The sequence below is a fragment of the Danio rerio genome, chromosome 16 (genome assembly GCF_049306965.1).
Source record: "Danio rerio strain Tuebingen ecotype United States chromosome 16, GRCz12tu, whole genome shotgun sequence".
NCBI classification, from domain to species: domain Eukaryota; kingdom Metazoa; phylum Chordata; class Actinopteri; order Cypriniformes; family Danionidae; genus Danio; species Danio rerio.
Genome location: NC_133191.1, coordinates 870,702 through 892,500, shown reverse-complemented (window position 1 = coordinate 892,500; position 21,799 = coordinate 870,702). Strand labels below are relative to the sequence as shown.

General features: G+C 36.4%; 2 protein-coding genes across 3 annotated transcripts in view; both read right to left on the bottom strand.

Annotated features, from left to right (window-relative positions):
- tars2 (threonyl-tRNA synthetase 2, mitochondrial) overlaps positions 1-21,799 on the bottom strand; it is a 601,872-nt gene that overhangs the window by 437,146 nt on the left and 142,927 nt on the right. The gene's annotated exons all lie outside the window — the stretch shown is intronic.
- irx1a (iroquois homeobox 1a) lies at positions 16,127-20,334 on the bottom strand. Of its 2 annotated transcripts, NM_207184.2 has the most exons (4): positions 19,892-20,334; positions 17,670-18,582; positions 17,453-17,525; positions 16,127-16,477 (listed from the first exon to the last, which is right to left on the bottom strand). In NM_207184.2, the coding sequence occupies exons 1-4, from the start codon at positions 20,126-20,128 to the stop codon at positions 16,420-16,422; spliced, it is 1,281 nt and encodes a 426-aa protein (NP_997067.2). In that variant the 5' UTR covers positions 20,129-20,334; the 3' UTR covers positions 16,127-16,419. The 2 variants fall into 2 exon arrangements, with proteins under 2 accessions (NP_997067.2, NP_997068.2); NM_207185.2 differs by lacking the exon at positions 17,453-17,525.

Here is a 21,799-nt window from a genome sequence, read left to right as displayed (position 1 = left end):
GTGAACCCACATTCGTGTGTAAGCTGCCATGTAGTTCAGGTCAAAAACCATGTTATCTGCGCAGCGCGACTAGTAAACGTCAATCAATCAATCAATAAATTAATCAATCAATCAATCAATCAGTCAGTCAGTCAGTCAGTCAGTCAATCAATCAATCAATCAATCCATCAAAAGCCTCGTTTCTCTATCAGCCTAAGCCCACCCCACCCCCCACCCCCGGCTCTTCAGATGACTCTACCACCCCCCTGCACCCCCCCCCATCCTAGGGGCCCTGTCAATAGACCTTGTAAGGGGGCCACTCCATTTTGGCCACCCCATCAGCCACTTGAGTTGACCAGTGAATCCAGCTCATGTAATATATCTATCAACACTGTTAGCAGCAGTCGGAAAATCAAACATCATTTAAAATTGTTTATTCACTTATACGATAAAAAAAAACAACAAAAAAGGCAATACAAGACAAAATATTCAATCAATCAATCAATGAGTTTATTTATATATTAAAAACATAGGTACACTAGCAGAATGACATGACAATAAACACAGAAACTAAAATTAATCTACATTATGCGCACTTACAGCCTGCGAAAGTGAATATGAACACACACACACACACACACACGTTTTCTCTGGATAAGAGTGACGAATGCAGATCTCCGAAACCGTTTTACAGTCATGATGAAGCATGCTTTATTTCTCCCATAATAGCGTTGTTGGAAATGATCGGTGTCAAGATGCTCTTTCATAATAATTCCCTTTACACCCCGTGTTAAAAGAAGAAGCAACAGTAGCTTGACTTATTGTGTCGTATCCTTTATCTCCGGCGAGCTGTTTGAGAATCAAAATAATGTCTCGCTGTTTATTAAACCATCAGCCATCCATCGCCTTCTTCCCCAAAGCTGGCGGTTTATTGTGGAGATACACATCTGATCATTTCCTCATTCTCTGCAGATCTCTGACATTAGTGGCACTGGTGTCAGTTCTGGCGTAAATCTTCTTCTATCTGCCGCACAAAAAGACTCGCACTAAGTGACTGCTCAGCTATTATTGGTGCAGAACAGATAGAGAGTTGAAAACCAGACGGATAAAGAGGAGAGTTGACCACATGCTGGACAATATTGGTGGCAGATGTGTCTGGCAGATCACAGGCGGAGCAGCATGGCATTTCCTCAGGATGAGACTCTATACAGTCAAAATTATTCACCCTCATGACTTTTCCATCAAATATTTCCCAAATGATGTTGAACAGATTCAGGAATTTTTCACTGTTTTTCCTTAATATTTTATTTTTCTTCTGCAAAAAATCTTATTTGTTTTATTTGGGCTAGAATAAAAGCAGTTTTTAAACCCCATTTTAAGGTTAATATTATTAGTCCCTTCAGCAATATTAGTTTTGGATTGTCTCCAGAACAAACCACTATTCCCCCACAGTCCAAACACATGCTCTATAGGGGAATTGATGAGCTAAGTTGGCCGTAGTGTATGAGTGTGTATGGGTGTTTCCCAGTACTGGGTTTCAGCTGGAAGGGTAATGTGTAAAACGTTTGCTGGAATAGTTGGCGATTCATTTCGCTGTGGCAATCCCTAATAAATAAGGGACTAATCAAAAGGAAAATGAATGAATGACTGAATGTTAAACATAAGTTCCTACTTCTTAAACTTGACTATTTCGACGAAAGTCTTCTTCTATTGGTGGAGAGTTTTACACTGTGACTGTGATTGCTGGAAATTTTGCACAGCATTATGGGTAATGTAGGTTCTGCTGAAATTCTACATCTAACAACTCTTTAAGGATTAAAGTCCTCAAGTATTCACCACTGACGGTTTAAACATGAGTTTCTACTTCTGAAACTTGATGTTGTTCTCTGATTGGTGGATTTTTTTGCAGAATTATGGGTAATGTAGTTTTCTACCATATATCACTGATTAACGACAGCAGAACTCACAGCAGAGCGGTCGCTTATGAGTTGTTGTTAAAGTACTACAAATCTGTTTTTCTTTATTTCTCTTTCTTTTTGCTCATTGTCACTCTTTGATTGGTGAAATTCTTTGCATAGAATCATGGGTAATGTAGTTTTTTATTTGTTTGTTTGTTTGCTGAAGTTCTACAATAAACATGATTTTTGATGTCTTTAAGGATTGAAGTCTTCAAAGATTGTGTTAAAACCACATTAGTAAAAAGTTTACTAATGAAAGTTGGCGGTGTTCTCAGATTGGTGGATATTTTTGCAGAATTATGATTCTTGGAAAAAACTTAGATTCTTGGAGAATTATGGGTAATGTAGTTTTTCACCATATATTACAACACCATAACACAGCACATCTGTCGCTTATGAGTGTCATTTTCTTTCTTTCTTTCTTTCTTTCTTTCTTTCTTTATTTCTTTCTATTCTTTCTGTCTTTCTTTCTTTCACTCTGATTGGTGGAATAATCTGCACTGAATCATGGGTAATATAGTTTATTTGATGAAATTCTACAATACACACATATTTTATCTTAAGTTTTTAAGGATTTACCAAAGATTGTTAAAACATGAGATTATACTTCTGAAATTTGGTGTTCTGATTGGTGGAGATTCTTGGAGAATTATGGGTAGTGTAGTTTTTCAATAACATCTGTCGCTTATGAGTACTATATAATTTTTTTTTTCTTTCTTTCTTTCTTTCTTTCTTTTACTCTGATTGGTGGCGTAATCTGCACAGAATTATGGGTAATGTAGTTAATTTGCTAAATTTGACAATACACATTTTTTTTATATTTAAGTCTTTAAAGATTTACCTCTGATTGGTAAAACATTATTATTATTATTTTTTTTTTTTTCTAAAATTTGATGTTGTTCTCTGATTGCTGGAGATTTTTACAGGATTATGGGTAATGGAAGTTTTCCACTATATATTATCCAATAATGACATTAAGTCATCATTCTTTTGTTGCACACTGTTAATCTCTGATTGGTGGAATTCTCTGCACAGAATCATGGGTAATGTAGTTTTTGTGTTTGTTTGTTTGCTGAAATTCTACAATACACATGATCTCCTTGAGGATTAAAGTCTTCAGAGATTCTTAAAAATGAGTTTCTACTATTGAAAGTTGACGGTGTTCTCTGATTGGTGGATATTCTTGGAGAATTGTGGGTATTGTTGTTTTTTCCCATGTATTACAACACCATAACTTACAGCACATATGTCGCTTATGAGTACTAAAAACTTCTTTCTTTCTTTCTTTCTTTCTTTCTTTCTTTCTTTCTTTCTTTCACTCTCTGATTGGTGGTATAATCTGCACAGAATCATGGGTAATGTAGGTAATTTGCTGAAAATCTACAATACACATGATTTTTTTTTTATCTTTAGGTCTTCCCAGATTTACCACTGATTTTTAAAACATGAGTTTTTTACTTCTCTGATTGATGGAGATTTTTGAAGAATTATGGGTAAAAAAATTCCACTATACACCTTCCAATAAGGACAATAATTTGCAGCAGATATGCTCATGAATTATTGTTAAAGTACTGACAAAGCTCTTTCTTTCTTTGCACAAAGTTAATCTCTGATAGGTGGAATTTTCTGCACAGAATCATGGGTAATGTAGTTTTTTGTTTGTTTGTTTGTTTGTTTGTTTGTTTGCTGAAATTCTACAATACACATGATTTTCGATCTCTTTAAGGATTAAAGTCTTCAAAGATTCACCACTGAGTGTTTAACATGAGTTTCTACTTAAAAAAAACAAAAAAAAAACTTGGTGTTCTCTGATTGGTGGAGATTTTTGCAGAATTGTGGGTAATGTAGTTTTCCACCATATATCATTGATTAAAAACATGTCAGAAGTGTGTATGAAGTGCAAATTGTTTGTTTTTCTGTCTGATCACACACTCAATGCTAACAACATCCCACTTCTCTAGATCACAGACAGACAGACAGACAGACAGGAATAAGCAACCGATCAGACTGTGCGTAAACTATCAGCGTTTGTGTATCAATAGCTCCATCGGCAGTGTGTTGAGATCCCGATTGGCCACGGTAGGTTGTGTAAACGTGGGCGTGCTGCAGATTAGATGTGGTGTGTGTGTGTGTGTGTGTGTGTGTGTGTGTGTGTGTGTGTGTGTGTGTGTGTGTGTGTGTGTGTGTGTGTGTGTGTGTGTGTGTGTGTGTGTGTGTGTGTGTGTGTGTGTGTGTGTGTGTGTGTGTGTGTGATGTGCACATGTGCGGAGGAGCGCAGCTGCTGGGTGACACTTCAGATCGTCCGCTCCCTCCTGGACACACACCAAACCCACAATGGCAGCACTTCAGAAAGCAGCGCAGGAAAGGCTGACTTTATGATCCGTCTGTGTGGAAATCTTCATGTGGAGGGATAAAGCTCTGTACGGCTGTCTGCTGTTTATTAGCAGCAGCACTAGACAATATCAGCCTCGGGTCAGCCGGTCCGCATTCAGTTTCAGAGATGAGCATCAGGAAACACACACAGTACACGCTGATATTCGTTCGCTACCAGTCGTCTTTTTCAGAGTGTGTGTGTGTGTGTGTGTGCTTGCACTGCAACAAAAGCTTTTCTCACTGAGAGTTTGGTCACACTTTATTTTGATGGTCTGTTTGTTGAGTTTAAGTTACATTGCATCTACATGCCAACTAATTCTTATTAGGTTATAAGCAGACTGTTAGGTCAGCGTTAGGGTTGGTGTAAGTTGACATGTACTTGCAAAGTTTCTTCTAGTCAGTGAAATGTTTAGCGTCAGCAGATATTAAGCAGATAGTGTACTAATGCTCAAATGGACCATCAAAATAAAGTGTTACCAAGAGTTTTTGTCTTGTTTCTAATCTAAATATCGACAAACTCTTAAATCAAGAAGCATTTTCTAGACACGCAACAAATATTGTTTTGTTTTCAGAAATAATGAGTGAACATGAAGTGAGTTTTTATGTATAAACAAGCTAAATAATCTGACAATCGATTATAAGTGGAATAATTTCCTTTTGATTTAACCTCCTATAGTGCTTGAGTGTCCACATACGTGGACAATACATTTGAGTTCTTAAGTGGCTGTTTAAAATACTCTGTATGTCTTTAACAAAATATAAAACATTCAGTGTCATCCTGCAACTGTTTTGCAGCATACGAAATTTCCCAAACCCTGTTTTGAACTGTCCAAAATGGGGGAAAAATTTCTTGTTTTTACTCTCTAATAGTCAAAACTATGTTAAATAAAAATGATTTGTTATATATGCATTATAAAAAATAGTAGGGAAAAAGTGTTTTATGTAAATTGGGACTACGAGTCCACATATATGGACATCATTTTTTCTCTAAAAGTACATCACATCAAGAGACGATACTTTTATATCATATGATATGATTTTATACATATGATATTAAAGATAGTTTTATTCTAATTAGGTTTCAACAAGCCCAAATAGCAAAGAGACATAAAAAGTGCACGCAAAAAAAAAAAAACACCTTGGGCCTAAGAGGTTATGAGTATTTCAGTTCTACCCCATTGGCAGCTTATTTTTGTTGTTTTAAAGATTTGCAATATTCCAAAATGCACATATAAATATGTGGATGTAAAGCATTACAGTAACTAATGTGTTTTAAAAGGCATAACACTGCAAAAATGTGCTGTTCTCATGTAGATTTTCATTTTGTTCTAGTCCAAATATTATGAAACTCTTAAATTAAGAAGCATTTTTGAGACAGCAAAGCATATTGTCTTGTTTTCAGAATAAATGGTTCCAGTTTTTATGTAAACCGAGCTAAATAATCTCCCAACAGGGGAAGTGAAATCTTTTCTTATTGATTTAAGATTATTTCTCTTCCCCCATTGTCAGATTATTCTACTTGTTTTTAGGAAAAACTCTTTTTATTTTGACTTATTATTTATGAAAACAAGAAAATATGTTAAGCTTGTCTAGAAAATGCTTCTTGATTTAAGAGTTTTTAGATATTAAAAACAAGACTAACAATCCAGTAGGTGTTCTTGTGCAAGTGTTTAAATCATCCAAATGAATGCAATTTCAAGAAAATGTATTTGTTATCTACTGGTAATTTCTCTCAGAGTGTGTTTGTGTGCTTGCAGTTTAAACCTACATTGCAAAGGCTTTACTTATTAAGGGCTCAATGATTATGATCTAGGCGCAAAGTCTAAAGTGCTTTAAACCCTGCCGCATGCTCTAACAGGGCTTTGCTGATCCTCTTAATGAGTTCTGGCTGTGTTTTGAGCAGAACCTGCATTAAACCAATCAGAGTCTCGTCTCTCATTCCCTTTAAGAGTCAGTTGTGTCGCTCCATGGTGCATTATTATTTACATGTCGACTCTGTTAGAGTAAATACTGAACGCTTCACTAGCGAGAACACAGTTAAACAGAGCATCTGCAGCGCGAGGATAAAGAAGCAGCCTCCTCCATTCAGCCTCTTTACTTTACTCCTTTACTCCTTTACTTTGGTGGAGTGAGGAAACGGTGGACACTCACTCCACTGAACACATCCATTAGCCCACATGTTTAATCTCCTTTGTTAAGCTCAAAGATTTGCTTCAAAACTATTTCTAAATTCAGCTCTAAAGGAATAAATGAGCATTAATAATGAAGTGTGGTCAGTTATCTCCAAACACACGTCCTGTTCTTATCCACATATGCTGATGCAGACGTCTCCAAAACCCCACAGCTGGACACATCTACACTTGTGTTTATTATAAATCTGCAGATAATCAATAACAATATCATAATCATCACATTATACAGATGCAGATGGTCACCAACTGAAACCTGAAATGCACAATTCACACTTTGCACCCTGTTTCTCCGAGTGTATGATAGGGCCATTAGCGTTTGTGTCTTGTTTGTAGACAAAAATATCAACAAATTCTTAAATCAAGATTCTCTGCTCGCTTCTTCACTGTTAAAATTCTGGCTTCTACATAACTCCATGTTGCCAGCTGTAATTGTAGATTTATATAATCCACGGATGCCTGTAAAACTGTTTTTCTTTTTTCTTTCTAAGCGAATATTCAGGTTGTGTTGTTTTGTGACAGGTGACCTCTGACCTTTCATTATAGCTCAAAACATCTTCATGCATTTTAAATATTTCCAGAAAATGCCCTCAGATTGCTGCACTCACTGACGCATGCAAAGCAGTGTTGTTTTCTAAATAAACATTGAGTGATGTTTCATGACCTCTGACCTTTCCTATTATTCCTGCTTCTGTTTGGCCTCCTGATGTGTTAGTATCTTTTGCTTGTTAGCTTGATTTCTGCTTGCAGATTAAAATAGCCAAAAACATCCAAATGGGTGCACTTAAATTTTCCAGAAAAATGTCAGTAGGTAGTGCGGTCAACTCACAGCAAGAAGGTTGCTGGTTCGAGCCTCGGCTGGGTCAGTTGGTGATTCTGTGTGGAGTTTGCATGTTCTCCCTTCATTCGCGTGGGTTTCCTCCACAGTCCAAACACATGCGCTAGAGGGGAACTGATCAACTAAATCGGCCGTAGTGTATGAGTGTGTGTGTGTGTGTGTGGATGAGTGTGTATTGGTTTCCGAGCACTGGGTTGCAGCTGGAAGGGCACCCGTTGTGTAAAACATATGCTTGAATAGTTGGCGGTTCATTCCGCTGTGGTGACCTCTGATTAATAAAGGGACTCAGCTGAAGAAAAATAAATAAATGAATGAATGCTTGAATAATATCTGGATTATTTCTGAAAACAACACAATTTTTGTTGCTTGTCTAGAAAATGCTTCTAGATTTAAGAATTTGGAGACATTCGGACTAGAAACAAGTCAAAAAGCTCTGAGGAAAGCATTTTATTTATTTATTATTATTATTTTTTTTTTGATGGTGCAATCTTCAATAGTTGCTGTCCTATAGTTTGTATAGGTCTCTCTCTCTCTCTCTCTCTCTCTCTCTCTCTCTCTCCTGGGATGAAAAAATGATGGCCAAGACATTCGTCCCATTCAACCTCTATTGTTGTTTTGGAAACAAGGAACAGCACAGTAGTCAACCCATAACACGGTGTTTGGCAAGTGTGTGTGTGTGTGTGTGTGACCGCTGGACTGCCCGACTCGAGGCTCCCAGCAGGACTGGAGCATTGAAGAGCTGCTCAGCCAGTGCTCTCATCAAACTAGATAAATGGATTAGTTTTCTGGGATACTGGCGACACCTTCAAACACACACAGAAACACACACATACACACATACATATTCTTAAACCCACACTTACACATATTCTTAAACACACACATTCAGACACAGACTTACGCACACATTCTTAAACACACATTCTTAATCACACAAATACACTTACACACACAAGCGCACACACACACACACACACACACACACACACACACACTCTTACACATATTCTTAAACACACATTTTTAAATACACAAACACACACACACACATACAGAAATTCTCAAACACACACATATATTTTACACACACATACAAACACACACACAAACACACACACACATATTCTTAAACAGAAACACACACATTCTTAAACACACACACACACACACACATACATTCTCAAACACACACATATATTTACATACAAATACAAACAAGCATACACACACTTTAAAGCATACACACAAACACATGCACACATGCACAATCCTAAACACACACACACATATATTTTCAAACACACATATATTTCACAAACGTACACATGCACACATACACACACAATCCTAAGCACACACACAAACACACACTTACAAACATATTCTTAAACAGAAATACGCTTACACACACACACATGTTGGTATTGGTGGTTTATGAGGACTCGTCATATACACATACTGTATTTGATACAGTATCACAGCAAACCTGTGGCCAATTTTGAGTTTGTATTTGAGTCAACTATGATTTTTAAGCACCTTGAATTACAAGGACACGAGGCATGTCCTCATAAACCACTTCAATTCAGTAATACATCACCGATGTCATTATACTAATTCTGTCCTTTTAAACCACCAAAACACTCTGCATGATGTCCTCTGAATGATGTCCTCTTAAATCCGCTCATGCCAGATTTTAAAGCTTTTATTTTACTTTATTGCATCAGGTTTCTTCCTTGTGGCCTAATTATTTTAGAGAAAGGGGTTGCAATACCTTTCCTAGCTTTGGGTTGCAGCTGTGTGTAAAACATATGCTGGGTAAGTTGGCGGTTCATTCCACTGTGGCGATTTCTGATGAATAAGGGACTAATCTGAAGGAAATATGAATGAATGCTGTCATACCTAGGTCAGACACATGACATTACACAAATCTCTGTCCATTTAAACCACCACCAAACCATCTCACACACACACACATGCACAGTGGGCGCATGGGGAGGAGGGTGGCAGTATGAATGACCTGTTTCTGCCAAAAAGACATAGATAAACTTTCCTCCCCGGTCACCGCCTGACTCTCTCTCTCTCTCTCTCTCTCTCTCTCTTCATTTCTCTCTCTCCCTCTGTATGCTCTATGTACAAGCCGCCACTGATCAACATGACAGAATACTCATTAGTGTAAAGTAACCGATTATAAATACTCAGATTACTGTAACTCAGTAGTTTTTCTCAGGAATTGTAATATACTAAGTAGTTTTATAAATGTGTTCTCGTACTTCTTTTACTCTAATACTGTCCTTCATCTTGCAGTCACTACTGTATTTAGACAAATCAGTCCTGTGATTCCTGACCAATCAGATCGCACAGAGAGGTAAATGACATCATAATGAGCTACCTCAACATGTGCGCTTTATAAATGCAGCAATCCTTTTATAAAAATGTGCAGGAAGATGTCCAAAATCTGTACACACATTAGCCCACAGAGACTGTTTAGATGCAGGTCATGAGTGTGCATGGGTGTTTCCCATTGCTAAGTCGCAGCTGGAATATGTAAAACATTTGCTGGAATAGTTGTCAGTTCATTCCGCTGTGCTCACTCCTGATAAATGATCTGCTCTAGGTACACACCACCACTGATCAAAACTAATAGGGACTTGCAATAGCACTAGCAATAGCACTGTTGTCCTTAACACTTTGGTTTGTTTTTATTTATTTATTTATTTTCGCTTTCCTTGATGCTTGTTTTTTGTTTTTGTTTTTTGTTAAAGCATTTGATAATGTTTTACTTTTCACTTTCCTTACGCTTTCACAATGCTTTCGTATTCGTTAATGCTTTTTAATTTTCATTAATGTTGAATGCTTTCGATTTGTTTGGCTTTCTTTTCCGTGAACACTTTCGTTTTTGGTAACACTTTCATTTTGTTTATGCTTTTTTAACACTTTTGTTTTCCGTAACACTTTCCTACCTGTTTTTCCTAACGCTTTTGTTTTATTAATGCTTAATGTTTTTGTTTCCGTTAGCTTACCTTTTTGCTAACACTTTTGTTTTCGCAAATGCTTTCATTTTTGTTGATGTGCCTGTTTTACCTTAATAACGTCCTTAATGCTTTTGTTTCATTAATGCTTAATGCTTTCGTTTTCGTTAGCTTTCATTTTTGCTTTCGTAAATGCTTTCCTTAATACTTTCATTAACGGTTTCGTTTTTGTTAATGCCTCTGTTTTGCCTTAATGCTTTTCTTTAAAATTTTGTTTCGTTAACACTTTGTTTTTTTTTTGTTTCCGTTAGCTTTTTTACATTTTTGTTAACGCTTTCATTTTCGTAAACATGTTGTCCTAATCATTTTCGTTTTCGTTAACAGTTTAGTTTTTGTTATCACCTCTGTTTTTCCTTAATGCTTTTCTTAAAGCTTTTGTTTCATTAATTCTTAATGCTTTAGTTTTCAATAGCTTTCATTTCTGTTAACACTTTCGTTTTCGTGAATGCTTTCCTTAATACAATCATTAATGGTTTCATTTTTGTTAACGGGCCTGTTTTTCCTTAATGCTTTTCATAAAGCTTTTGTTTCCTTAACACTTTTTTTGTTTTTGTAAGCTTTTTTATTTTTGTTAACACTTTCATTTTAGTAAAATGCTGTCCTTAACTTTTTAGCGTACAATTTCGTTTTTGTAAACGCATCTGTTTCTCCTTAATGCTTTCCTTGAAGCTTTTGTTTCATTAAAGCTTAATGCTTTTGTTTTAGTTAACTTTCCTTTTTGTTAACACTTTTGTTTTGGTTAAGGATTTCCTTAACACTTTCTGTTTCGTTAACATTTTCTTTTTTATTAATGCATCTGTTTTTCCTTAATGCTTTCCTTAACGCTTTTGTTTCCCGTTAGCTTTCCTTTTTGTTAACCCTTTCATTTCGTTAATGCTTTCCTTAACACTTTTGTTGGTTAACACTTTTGTTGGTTAACACTTTTGTTTTGGTTAACACTTTTGTTTTCGCTATGATATATTTTTCACCAACGCTTTGCATAATTCATTCATCAGTATATAGTAAATGACATTTGTGCATCTGTGAAAAGGAAACAACACATCAGGAAAAAAGCCTTTAAGCTCTTTCAAATGTAGAAAAACAAAGACGGAAACTCTTTTTTTTCCCTGATGCTTAGTTTTATGTTTAGTTTGTGGATTAGTTAGTTTGAGTTTGTGGATTCTAAGGTAATATTTTTTCTAATGTTGGTTTAATTTTTGGTTTTAAGAGCAAATTATTAACTTTGTTGTTGAAAAAAGCAAAATATGGCTGATCACATGACAAGAAAAGAAAGAGTAAAGGGTGAAGTTGGTCGAGATGTGCTGCAAGCTTTTAAGAGTTTAATTAAAGAGAGAATTTATTTTGATGTCTGTGCCCTGTTTAAGATGGAGAACACGTTTTTGCTGCATTTGCGGATTGTAGTTTACCAATAAAGTCTAAAATACTGCTATAATGTAAAATACATGAAATAAAGTCGAAAATCTCTCCAGTTTTGTGGAAGCAACAGTTCATGTGAGATGCATTATTTATGACGCTCTTCTTCAGTTTTGTTTTTGTCACACACCACACTCATTATCCGTGTCTTTCGTTAGAGATTATGCTAATGACTTAAACTGATTTTATTATTATTATGATTGTTGTTTAACCCCCGTCTCCTTTGGCTGTGGTTTCTGGCCCGGGGCGCCGGTGAGAGCTGTAATTATGGGCTTCAGATCCATTCATTTCTCTTTTAGACAATTGACTGTATATTCAGGAGGACAGAGAGAGTAATTGAGTGTGTATTAGCGACAGAAAACACAAATAAGACACCGAAAGATTATTTCATAACCTTAAACAAGATTAAGAAGATTACTGAAATCCGCGCACCTGCTCTCATATCATATCTATCAATTTATCCAAGCAGAAATCACCAGGGTTATTATTATTGCACTTTATTATTAGTAGTAGTAGCAGTAGTAGTAGTATAGGTATATTATTGTTGTTTGTTGTCTTATTATTATTATTATTGTTATTAATAATAATATTAAGATATTATTATTATTATTATTATTATTATTATTATTATTATTATTATTATTATTATTAATAATAATAATATTATGCTTGGTTAATGTCACCGAATGTTGTGTTAATTCTGGATAAACACAACACTTGTGATAAAAACTGCCTATTTGTTGCATTAAAAATTATCCAACGTTGTGTTTGTCCATGTTTGACCCCTGAACGTTAGGTTACATAAAACCAAAGTGCATTGTTGTTGTTGTTATTATTATTATTTTTATTATTATTATTATTATTATTATTATTATTATTAATATATGCATATAAAAAATTGCTTAAATGAGACTGGTTAACTGTGTTTGAAGTGCTGGAAATGATTGTTTACTTTAAATTTGGGGAAAGAAGACCACCGATAATAATAATAATAATAATAATAATAATAATAATAATAATAATAATAATAATAATAGGCTACCAATACTATACTGATACTAATATAAACATATCAGAAACCAGGATTTGAGATGTTTTGGTTTGTGAACTTAAAGCATATGTATCTATAGCAATAACTTTTCCGTTCGTTTTTATTTTTTGTGTTTTGTGTGTATGTGTGTGTGTGTGTGTGTGTTTGTGTGTTTGTGTGTTTGGTATGGGTGTGTAAATGCAACAACAGTAAATAAATAAATAAATAAATAAATAAATAAATAAATGTAAGCATTTCGATTTCCAAGTGACACAAAACAGACTCTGAATGATTTACTGTTTAATTCACTTTTGCCGATGTTTTCGGAGATTTAGCGCGTTTTATTTTACTTTACTGCGTTACACATCCTACTTATACATACTCAGCCAATTTTACTTGTTTAGTGGCCTAATTATATTAGAGCAAACAACACGCAAACGTTCCTCTCGATAATCTCCCTATTAGTTATTGTTATTGCATAATTTAACAAGCATCTAAACCACACAGTATAATATGTGATATTTAAAAGCGCTCTCCAAACAGTGTATATTCGATTACTTTCTTAACTGGAGTAGTTTTGAGGGCGAAAATGTTAAGTGATTTGATGAATTGCCCATGTAAAGCAGCTGTAATGACTCTGTCGATCTATAGAGGTCGCTGCAAGCTTTCATTTATTTACAGTTTGGCTTTTCAGATTTACTGCAACAGAAAGAGAAATAAGAAAAGGCCAGCTTAAAACAGCACGAGCAAATAATGCAATAAAACTGAATTATCATAATAAATAACTGAATACGCAGCAGGAAATTTAGTCAATATGATGCGACATTTGTGTTTTATTTTAATTTGTAAGTGAACAGATTGACGTGCACCAAATATGTTGGGTTGAATTAGCCCATCGTTGTCATAAATAAACAAACCCAACAGTGAGTTAATTGACCAAGTTTAAATCACACTTTTTAACCCAACTGTTATCGTCCGTATTTGAAACAACCCATCGCGTTTTTAAAGTGTACACATTTTTTGCTGGTGTTTTATCATTACTATTGTTATTAATATTATTATTATTATTATTATTATTATTATTATTATTATTGTTATTGTTATTGTTGTTGTTGGTGTTAATAGTAGTATTATTATATTCTTGAACTGGGCACATTCTAAAAAATGCTGGGTTATATTAAACCCAACGTTGGGTCAAATATACAGATAAACCCAGGTGTACTTTAAATTTAATTGAATAAAAAAAAGTATATACTAAAAAACAATGTTGTTTTTGCCCACATTTGACCCAACATCGGGCTAAAATCGGTCAAATATAGACAAACCCGAGTGAACTTTAAATATAATTAAAGGAGAAAAAAACAAGGTTGTGTTTGTCCACATTTCACCCAACAAATGTTTAAACAACCCAGCATTTCTGCATTTTAAATAAGTAAAGAAAAAGTAAACAGATAGATAGATAGATAGATAGATAGATAGATAGATAGATAGATAGATAGATAGATAGATAGATAGATAGATAGATAGATAGATAGATAGATAGATAGATAGATAGATAGATATTCACGGTCAAATATGGATAAACCCAGGTGTAATTTAAATTTAATTGGAAAATAATGTAAAAACCAAAGCTAGTGTTTGTCCACATTTCACCAAACAAAAGTTTAAACAAAGCATCTCATTTAAAATAAATAAATAAATAAATAAATAAATAAATAAATAAATAAATAAATTTCACTTACAGAAATATAAAAATTTTGGGAACTGCATTACGGCCACTGTGCATGGCGGCTGTTAAAAGTGCATTGTTGTGAATGTGTGTCCTGAATGATTAGATAATAAATGCTAAAGAGTATTGTCTGTCTCCTGCTGATGACGCTGAGAGCCTCAATCCACACTCCCTCTGAACCGAATGTCACTCTCCTCAACAAATTAATAATTTATTATCGTATCGAGTTTTTCCTTTTTTCCCCCTCTCCCTCTGACAGATTAGATTTTAACCATTTGATTTTGTTTGCACAGGGCGTTCCCACATTATTACTTAATGATATTCCCAGCTGCTTCGGTCCATTTTCCGCCGCCAGCAGCCATCTGGTCTCTTATTAGCACCTCAATGCATTTGCAGCAGCTCCATTTAACAATTGAATCTGAAGACTCCCGCGAAATATCTGGAGATCCATTTTGAGCCTCATGCAAAGCAAAATAAACGACAGATTTTTGTTTATTTGTTTATTTTCGAGCGTTCGTTAGCATTGTTTTTATCGGAGACGATCAATTATGAAAATATATTGCCATGCAACTAATAATAAGAAGGATAATAATAATAATAATAATAATAATAATAATAATAATAATAATAATAATAATAAATTCTAAATGATGCAACGCTTGCTCAAATATGGACAGCCGCAAAGCTGGGTTAATTTGTACATTACATTTAAATAACATTTTTCAACCCAACTATTGCTTTGTCCATGTTTGTTTATAGTGTAATAATAATAATAATAATAATAATAATAATAATAATAATAATAATACACTTTAAAATTTGCTGGGCTGTTTTAAACAGTCAAATATAGACAAACCCAAAGCTGGGTTGATTTTAAAATGTTATTTAAATCGCATTTTTCAACCAAACGGTTGTTTTTTTCATATTCTTTATATACTATTAATAATAATGTTGTCAAAATAACAACAACAATAATCTCTAATTGATACTGGCTTGTTTTAACCCAAAATAAGGACAACCCCCAAGCTGGGTTATTTTTTTATACTGAATTTAAATGACATTTATCAACCCAAACGTGGTTTGTTCATATCTGTTTTAAATAATAATAATAATAATAATAATAATAATAATAATAATAATAATAATAATAATACACTTTAAATATTGCTAGGCTGGTTTAACCCAGCGTTGAGTCAAATATGGACAAACCCAAAGCTGGGTTGATTGTAAAATGTTATTTAAATCGCATTTATTTATCCAAACGTTTGTTTTTTCCATATATATATATATATTTTTTTTTTTGTGGAATATTAATAATAATGCTGTCAAAATTATAACAACAATACACTCTAATTAATGCTAGTTTGTTTTAACCCAAAATATGGACAAACTTGGTTCATTTTTAAACTGAATTTAAATGACATTTTTCAACTCAAATGTTGGTTTGTTCATATCTGTTTTGAGAATAATAATAATAATAATAATAATAATAATAATAATAATAATAATAATAATAATAAAATAATTATAAAAACCAAATAAAAAAAGTTTTCCTCTTTACAAACGATCCAAACCACAAAAAGAGAGCTCTGAATGAATGTGTCTATAATTTCATTTAGTTTATTAGACAAAATATATGATCTGGACAAACTCCGTCAACTCGCTATTTACAAATGGTGGGTCACCTTAAAGGAAAACACCAACACATAAAGACAAAGTACGCCTACCAATGTCCCACGGTAAGGGAGGGATCACAGGTGTCATTATGTACAACTCCAGCGGCCGGTTGTTTTAGAGAGACTCAACGCTACGCTGAATTGATTTCGCTTTCAGTGTCCATTATTAGTGCCATCAGTCCTTTTGGGGGTGCAAATGTGTTGATCAAGCGGAGGACAGCGCTGTGAGGACCCTCTGTGTTGATTCCTGCTGGTTTCTGGGACTGTGGAGAGAAAAAGAGATGCTCAAAACATCTGCTGAGAGTCTTTAAACTACGAGGATTTCCATTTAACATGCACACACTCTAAATAAGTGACTCTGATAGGGATCAGTCCCAATGTTGGGGTGATTTTACGATTAAATTTTAACACCACAGTTGGGTTTGTCCATATCTGGGTTAAAACAGCATGCATTTTTAGTGTGCATGCACTAATAATCATTTATATGTGTTCTAGCTAGTGATCACAGTTCAGCTGGATTTTTTAATTGGATCGCCGTGCGTTACATTATTCACATATAAATTAATATATAAATATTCGTATTTCATCGATGGGTTTTATTCTAGTTAATTTAAACGACACGTTTAAACGCAATGCTAGGGTTCGTGCATATTAAATCTAATGCTGTACAACAACAATGCATCATTTCTTATAGAGTGTAATATTAAAACATTTCAGGAAGAGTTTTGCACTGAAATGCAGGCGTTTAAAATAATATAATCTCGCGATTGTGCACTAAATCCACTTGCGCGACTCTTAAGCACCAGCAAATGAATAATAGCCACAAGTCAGGTCACCAGAACAGCGCAGCGGGCCTGCAGGAATCGAGGCACTTAAAAGGGGAAAGTTTGCGCAGGACTGCTCCCCCGAGCTCCACCGTTCCCAGGGGTCTTTAGGAAAGGCACACAGCCTCGGTGACTTGATAAGTAGTTATTCTCCTGAGAGCCGCTGAGTGTGCGGGGAGGGGAATTCGTGGCCTTTTGTCACCAGGAAAAGCGCAACTATTTATTATAAGCGCTAAGCGCGGATTTTTCTCTGTCTGTCTGTGAGGAAATAGCTTTATCCCAAGAGTCTTCCTCCGATAAGCAGTTTTAAAAACAGCCACTTCATCTTGTATAATGATAGCTTACTGCTACTAATAAAAAATAACAAAATATGAAGAAGGAGGAGGGAAAACTGAGAGTATAATGCACATTTACCTGTCATGAAGAGGACGAAACGACGACTTTAAAGGTTGCGTTGGTGATTCATTTCTGAGGACATTTTCCCGATCTGACATTTAAAATAGGAGAACACTGGAATTAGATTGAGTGGAGTTTGCAACATTTATCGTGCATTTTCATTTTAATGTGTTGCTATATTATTTATAATTTTATCACTATTAATAACAATAATAATAAAGCCCTGGTGTGTTACCTATGTGTTTTGGACTCAGGTCCTCCGGCATCTTGTCCGTGTTCCCGGCCGACAGCACCTGCAGGGACGCGGGCCCCGTCTGCTGCTGCTGCTGCTGCGCCGGGTGGTTGTGCTGGTTGACGCCCAGGAAAGAGCGCACATTTAGCAGAGAGTTTTGTCCCAGAAACGCGCCGTTCGTCCAGTTGTGGAACTTGCCGATCTGGCACGTGTACAGTCCGTGGCTGGGCAGGAAGGCCGGGTGGCTGACGGGAACGGAAGGTGACGTAGGTTTCTGCGCGCTATCGGGACTGGTCGCTGTTTCTGCCAACGACCATATTTTGGGCTTATTGCTAACCGGAACTTGAAAACCGCCCTGTCGACCGGGCGACAGTACTCTAGTGGTGTTGTTGTTGCCATCCGACGGCTCTTTGGACGCGTGTCGCTTCTCCTGGAGGCTCTCCAGCTCCGCGCGCTTGTCCTCGTCCTCCTCGTTGCTCTGATCGCCATCGTTGTCGTCGATTTTATCGATATCTATGCTCTCCAGATCTATCTCCTCTTCGTCCTCGTTCTTTTCGGCGTCTCCTTCGTTATCGCTTCCAAAAATGTTCTCGTCGTCCTTGCTCCTGGCGCCCCAGGTCACCTTGTTCTCCTTCTTGAGTCTCCTTCTAGCGTTGGCGAACCAGGTGGACACTTGCGTGAGGGTCATCTTGGTGATGATGGCCAGCATGATCTTCTCTCCTTTGGTGGGATAGGGGTTTTTCCTGTGCTCGTTCAGCCAGGCCTTCAGGGTGCTGGTGCTCTCCCGGGTGGCGTTTTTGGGCCTGGCGGGGTCTCCGTACTGGAACTGGCCGTAGGGGTAGAAGGCAGGACTCGTGTGGGCAGCGAAGCTGGCAGGGTGGACTCCAGGGCTGTCTTTCAGATCATACTGAGAGCCCTGGGAGGTTGACAAGGGGAACACAGAATAAGATAAAGTGCATTTATTATACATAACCGTGCGTATGTTATACATGAATGCAAAACAAATCTTTCAAACTTTAACTTTCTTTGACACAATCTTTGTCATTCATGCTATTTTTTTAATTCAGCTGGCCTCCTGAAAACCTCGGGTTTGCTTGTAAGATTTTCCCTCTGTTTTTCTAAGCAAACTAACGTTTATTTTGACCTTTGACCAACATTGTCTTCTTAAAAAAAAGCTAGGCCACAGATGGAGATAACACACACATGCACACACACACACACGCGCGCGCGCGCATACAAAACATTTATAAATATAATCACAAGCTTAATAAGAATGGCAATAACAAAAAAGAAGAATGAAAATATGTAATCTTCGGTAAATATGATTATTATAGCATTATTTTGAGTGCGATTTGGTTGAAATTTCATTAAAGGCTCGCCCATGACATACAGGCCTATGATTCTCATCATTATTACTATTATTAATCATGTGTTATACAGCTGCAACAAACATCCAAATATTCCTCAATGTAACAACACATCGAAAACCCACAGGAAAAGCATTCTGCGCTATTTTAAAATAGTTAAATCATGTGTACATTATTATAAAAAAATAAATCCTATGAAGCACAGATTTATACAACACCGGGGATTAATCACAGCTCTCCTTTTGACAAATCTTTCACTGTGTCTCTATTTAAGGGGATTCCAGCGAGATTCTGTTGTTGTGAATCCCCACATTTCATCACTCAAATTTCTTGTATTTATATACATTAAAATAAATGCATATATACACTAGAAAAAGTCACCAAGCAGTTTGGCGAGGGTTTCGAGCCATAATTCGGCTTGACATTATTCCCCTCTGCGAAGCGAAAAGTTCTCGTTTTAAACAATTTCAGTAAATCACTCTGTGACAAAAACAACAATAACAATTGTAACATATTTTAAAGACGCTTTAAATCACATCAATCATGTTAGCTATAACACCCCCGGCACAACAATCCTCCAACTCCAAAATCAAGTCGAAATAAAACTTTTCACACACAATGCTGAAATCGCGATCGGAAAAAACTGTACACATTTCTTAGCTTGTTTATCACATTAAATCCGTAATGCCATTTCAGAATTTGTACTATAAACGTAATAATACAATTCCCAATTTCCCATGCAAGCTATGTTGACCTGCGACGATCACAAATAAATGGAGGGCATACGATTGTGGAATAAAAAAACTATGAAAAGTAGCGGAAAAATGCAAGAACAAGTTAATCTAGAAATGGACTTACCATTTGGGAGAAAAGAGCCAGATCGGCGCTGGTGTAAGGCAGAAAGGCGCTGTAGTTGTGTGCGTACGGGTACATGCCCAACACCGAGGACACCGCAGCGGCGGCCGCAGACGCGCTACCCCCGATCTCAGCGCTCCCTGCGCGGGACGACGGAGTCAGAACTCCCGGTCGGTCGCCTCCGTACACCGCCTGGGAGGCACTTAAATACTGCGGGTAGCCCAGCTGGGGGAAAGACATCTCCTCCGCCACGTCGGAAGCCAAAACCAGGCAAAAAAGCAAATAACCCACCAAAGCGAGAAGTGCAAGAGTTTCTCTCTCTCTCTGAAAAGCGAACGGGAAAGCGCTCGTCTTTAAATCTCAGCTTCTCTTCTGCAGCAAGTCCGTCGGATGTGATCAGATCAACAATTGAGCTCCAACTGATGTCTCTGCCCCTAGGTCCTGGGCTGATCTCTCAGATACAATTTGAAGTTGATGCTTTGATTGGCGTCCCAGGCTCCTCCTCGTTGGCGCATGTGGTTAGTGCATTGGCCAGGGCCACTTTTGCACTGTTTGGAGGATTGTATGTTAAATGTTTAGCATTAGAATCCATTCACTGTAGTGTGACAACCTGTCTACGCGATTTTACAGCTGCCCAGCACTGGGGAAATGAACTGATAGGCACGCGGAACTTATTTGAATGGCTCGTAATTCTTATAAACACGGGAGAATTAAAGCAACACTCGCGATGACACTGATCTTCATAAGGTATTGGCGAGATACAAAGCAAACCGCATTCTCTTTTATTTTGAAGGTGCTTTTAGGATGGTGTACGGGATTATGCACATTTGGTAAAAATTATATTCTGAATTGAATTATTCAAATGAGGCTCTGGCTTTATTGTTTTTGTCGGAGTGAGCTTAAATAATTAAAGATGTGCATACTCTAAACCTCATGCATTGGTTTTGTTTTAATGCATTATATTTTTAAACACCCTGACACAAGAATAGGTTTTAATGCACGAACTTATTACCACAACATCGGCTATAATAATGCGAAAATATTAATTATTTTATTTGCTAAATCAGATTAATTAATTATTCTGATAATCGGTGCAGTAAATGTGTGTCAAATAGACTTTCTCCTCCTTTTCTTCATACTCCCTCTCTCTCTCACACACACGCACGCACGCACTTCTAACCCAGAGGCACTTACAAGCATACACACGGGGGTGGGGGCGTTGGGGACTTTGTATTTATGTTTCATTGTTAAATACTGAACGAGGTGATGTCGTGTATAATCGTGAGCACTTCATTAACATGCACACGAGCGCCATTTAGCTACTACAACCCCCCCAAAATTATTAATACCACTAATAATAGTCATGACAGATAAAGACTTCGCCTGTGGTCTAACAGTTTGCGATTTAATGTGTGTGTGTGGTAACAATAATCTCACTAATCCCACCACATCTTCAGCAAAATACCACCCACTTACAATAATGAGCTGCTTTTGCGTGATGCATGCGAAATATAATTAAAACCCGACGTGTTTATTTTTTTTTCTATTACAATATTTTACAGACTTTGTAATATTTTAGCTACTCTTTGATTATTAATGCAGCATTAATAACTGAGTTAAACATTAAATAAAGCATGCATTTTATTTCTCTTTGTTGCATTATGTAAATCGCATGCGTGCCGAATGAGTGTATATTCTTCTCCTGGTGTGTCCGAGACTCTGCTTCTGTCACGGGGTCGCTTCTAAACTTGTGCTCGCTGAAAGGATATAGTGGATTTAATAGTTTAACGGCTCAGATGAAGCCAGCGATTGCGATCTGGCCCAGATGGCCGCGAGTGGAGGATCTGTTGAAAATATCTGAGGGCACTGATGCCAATCAGAGGAACACATCAGACAGAAGGAGGAATGGCA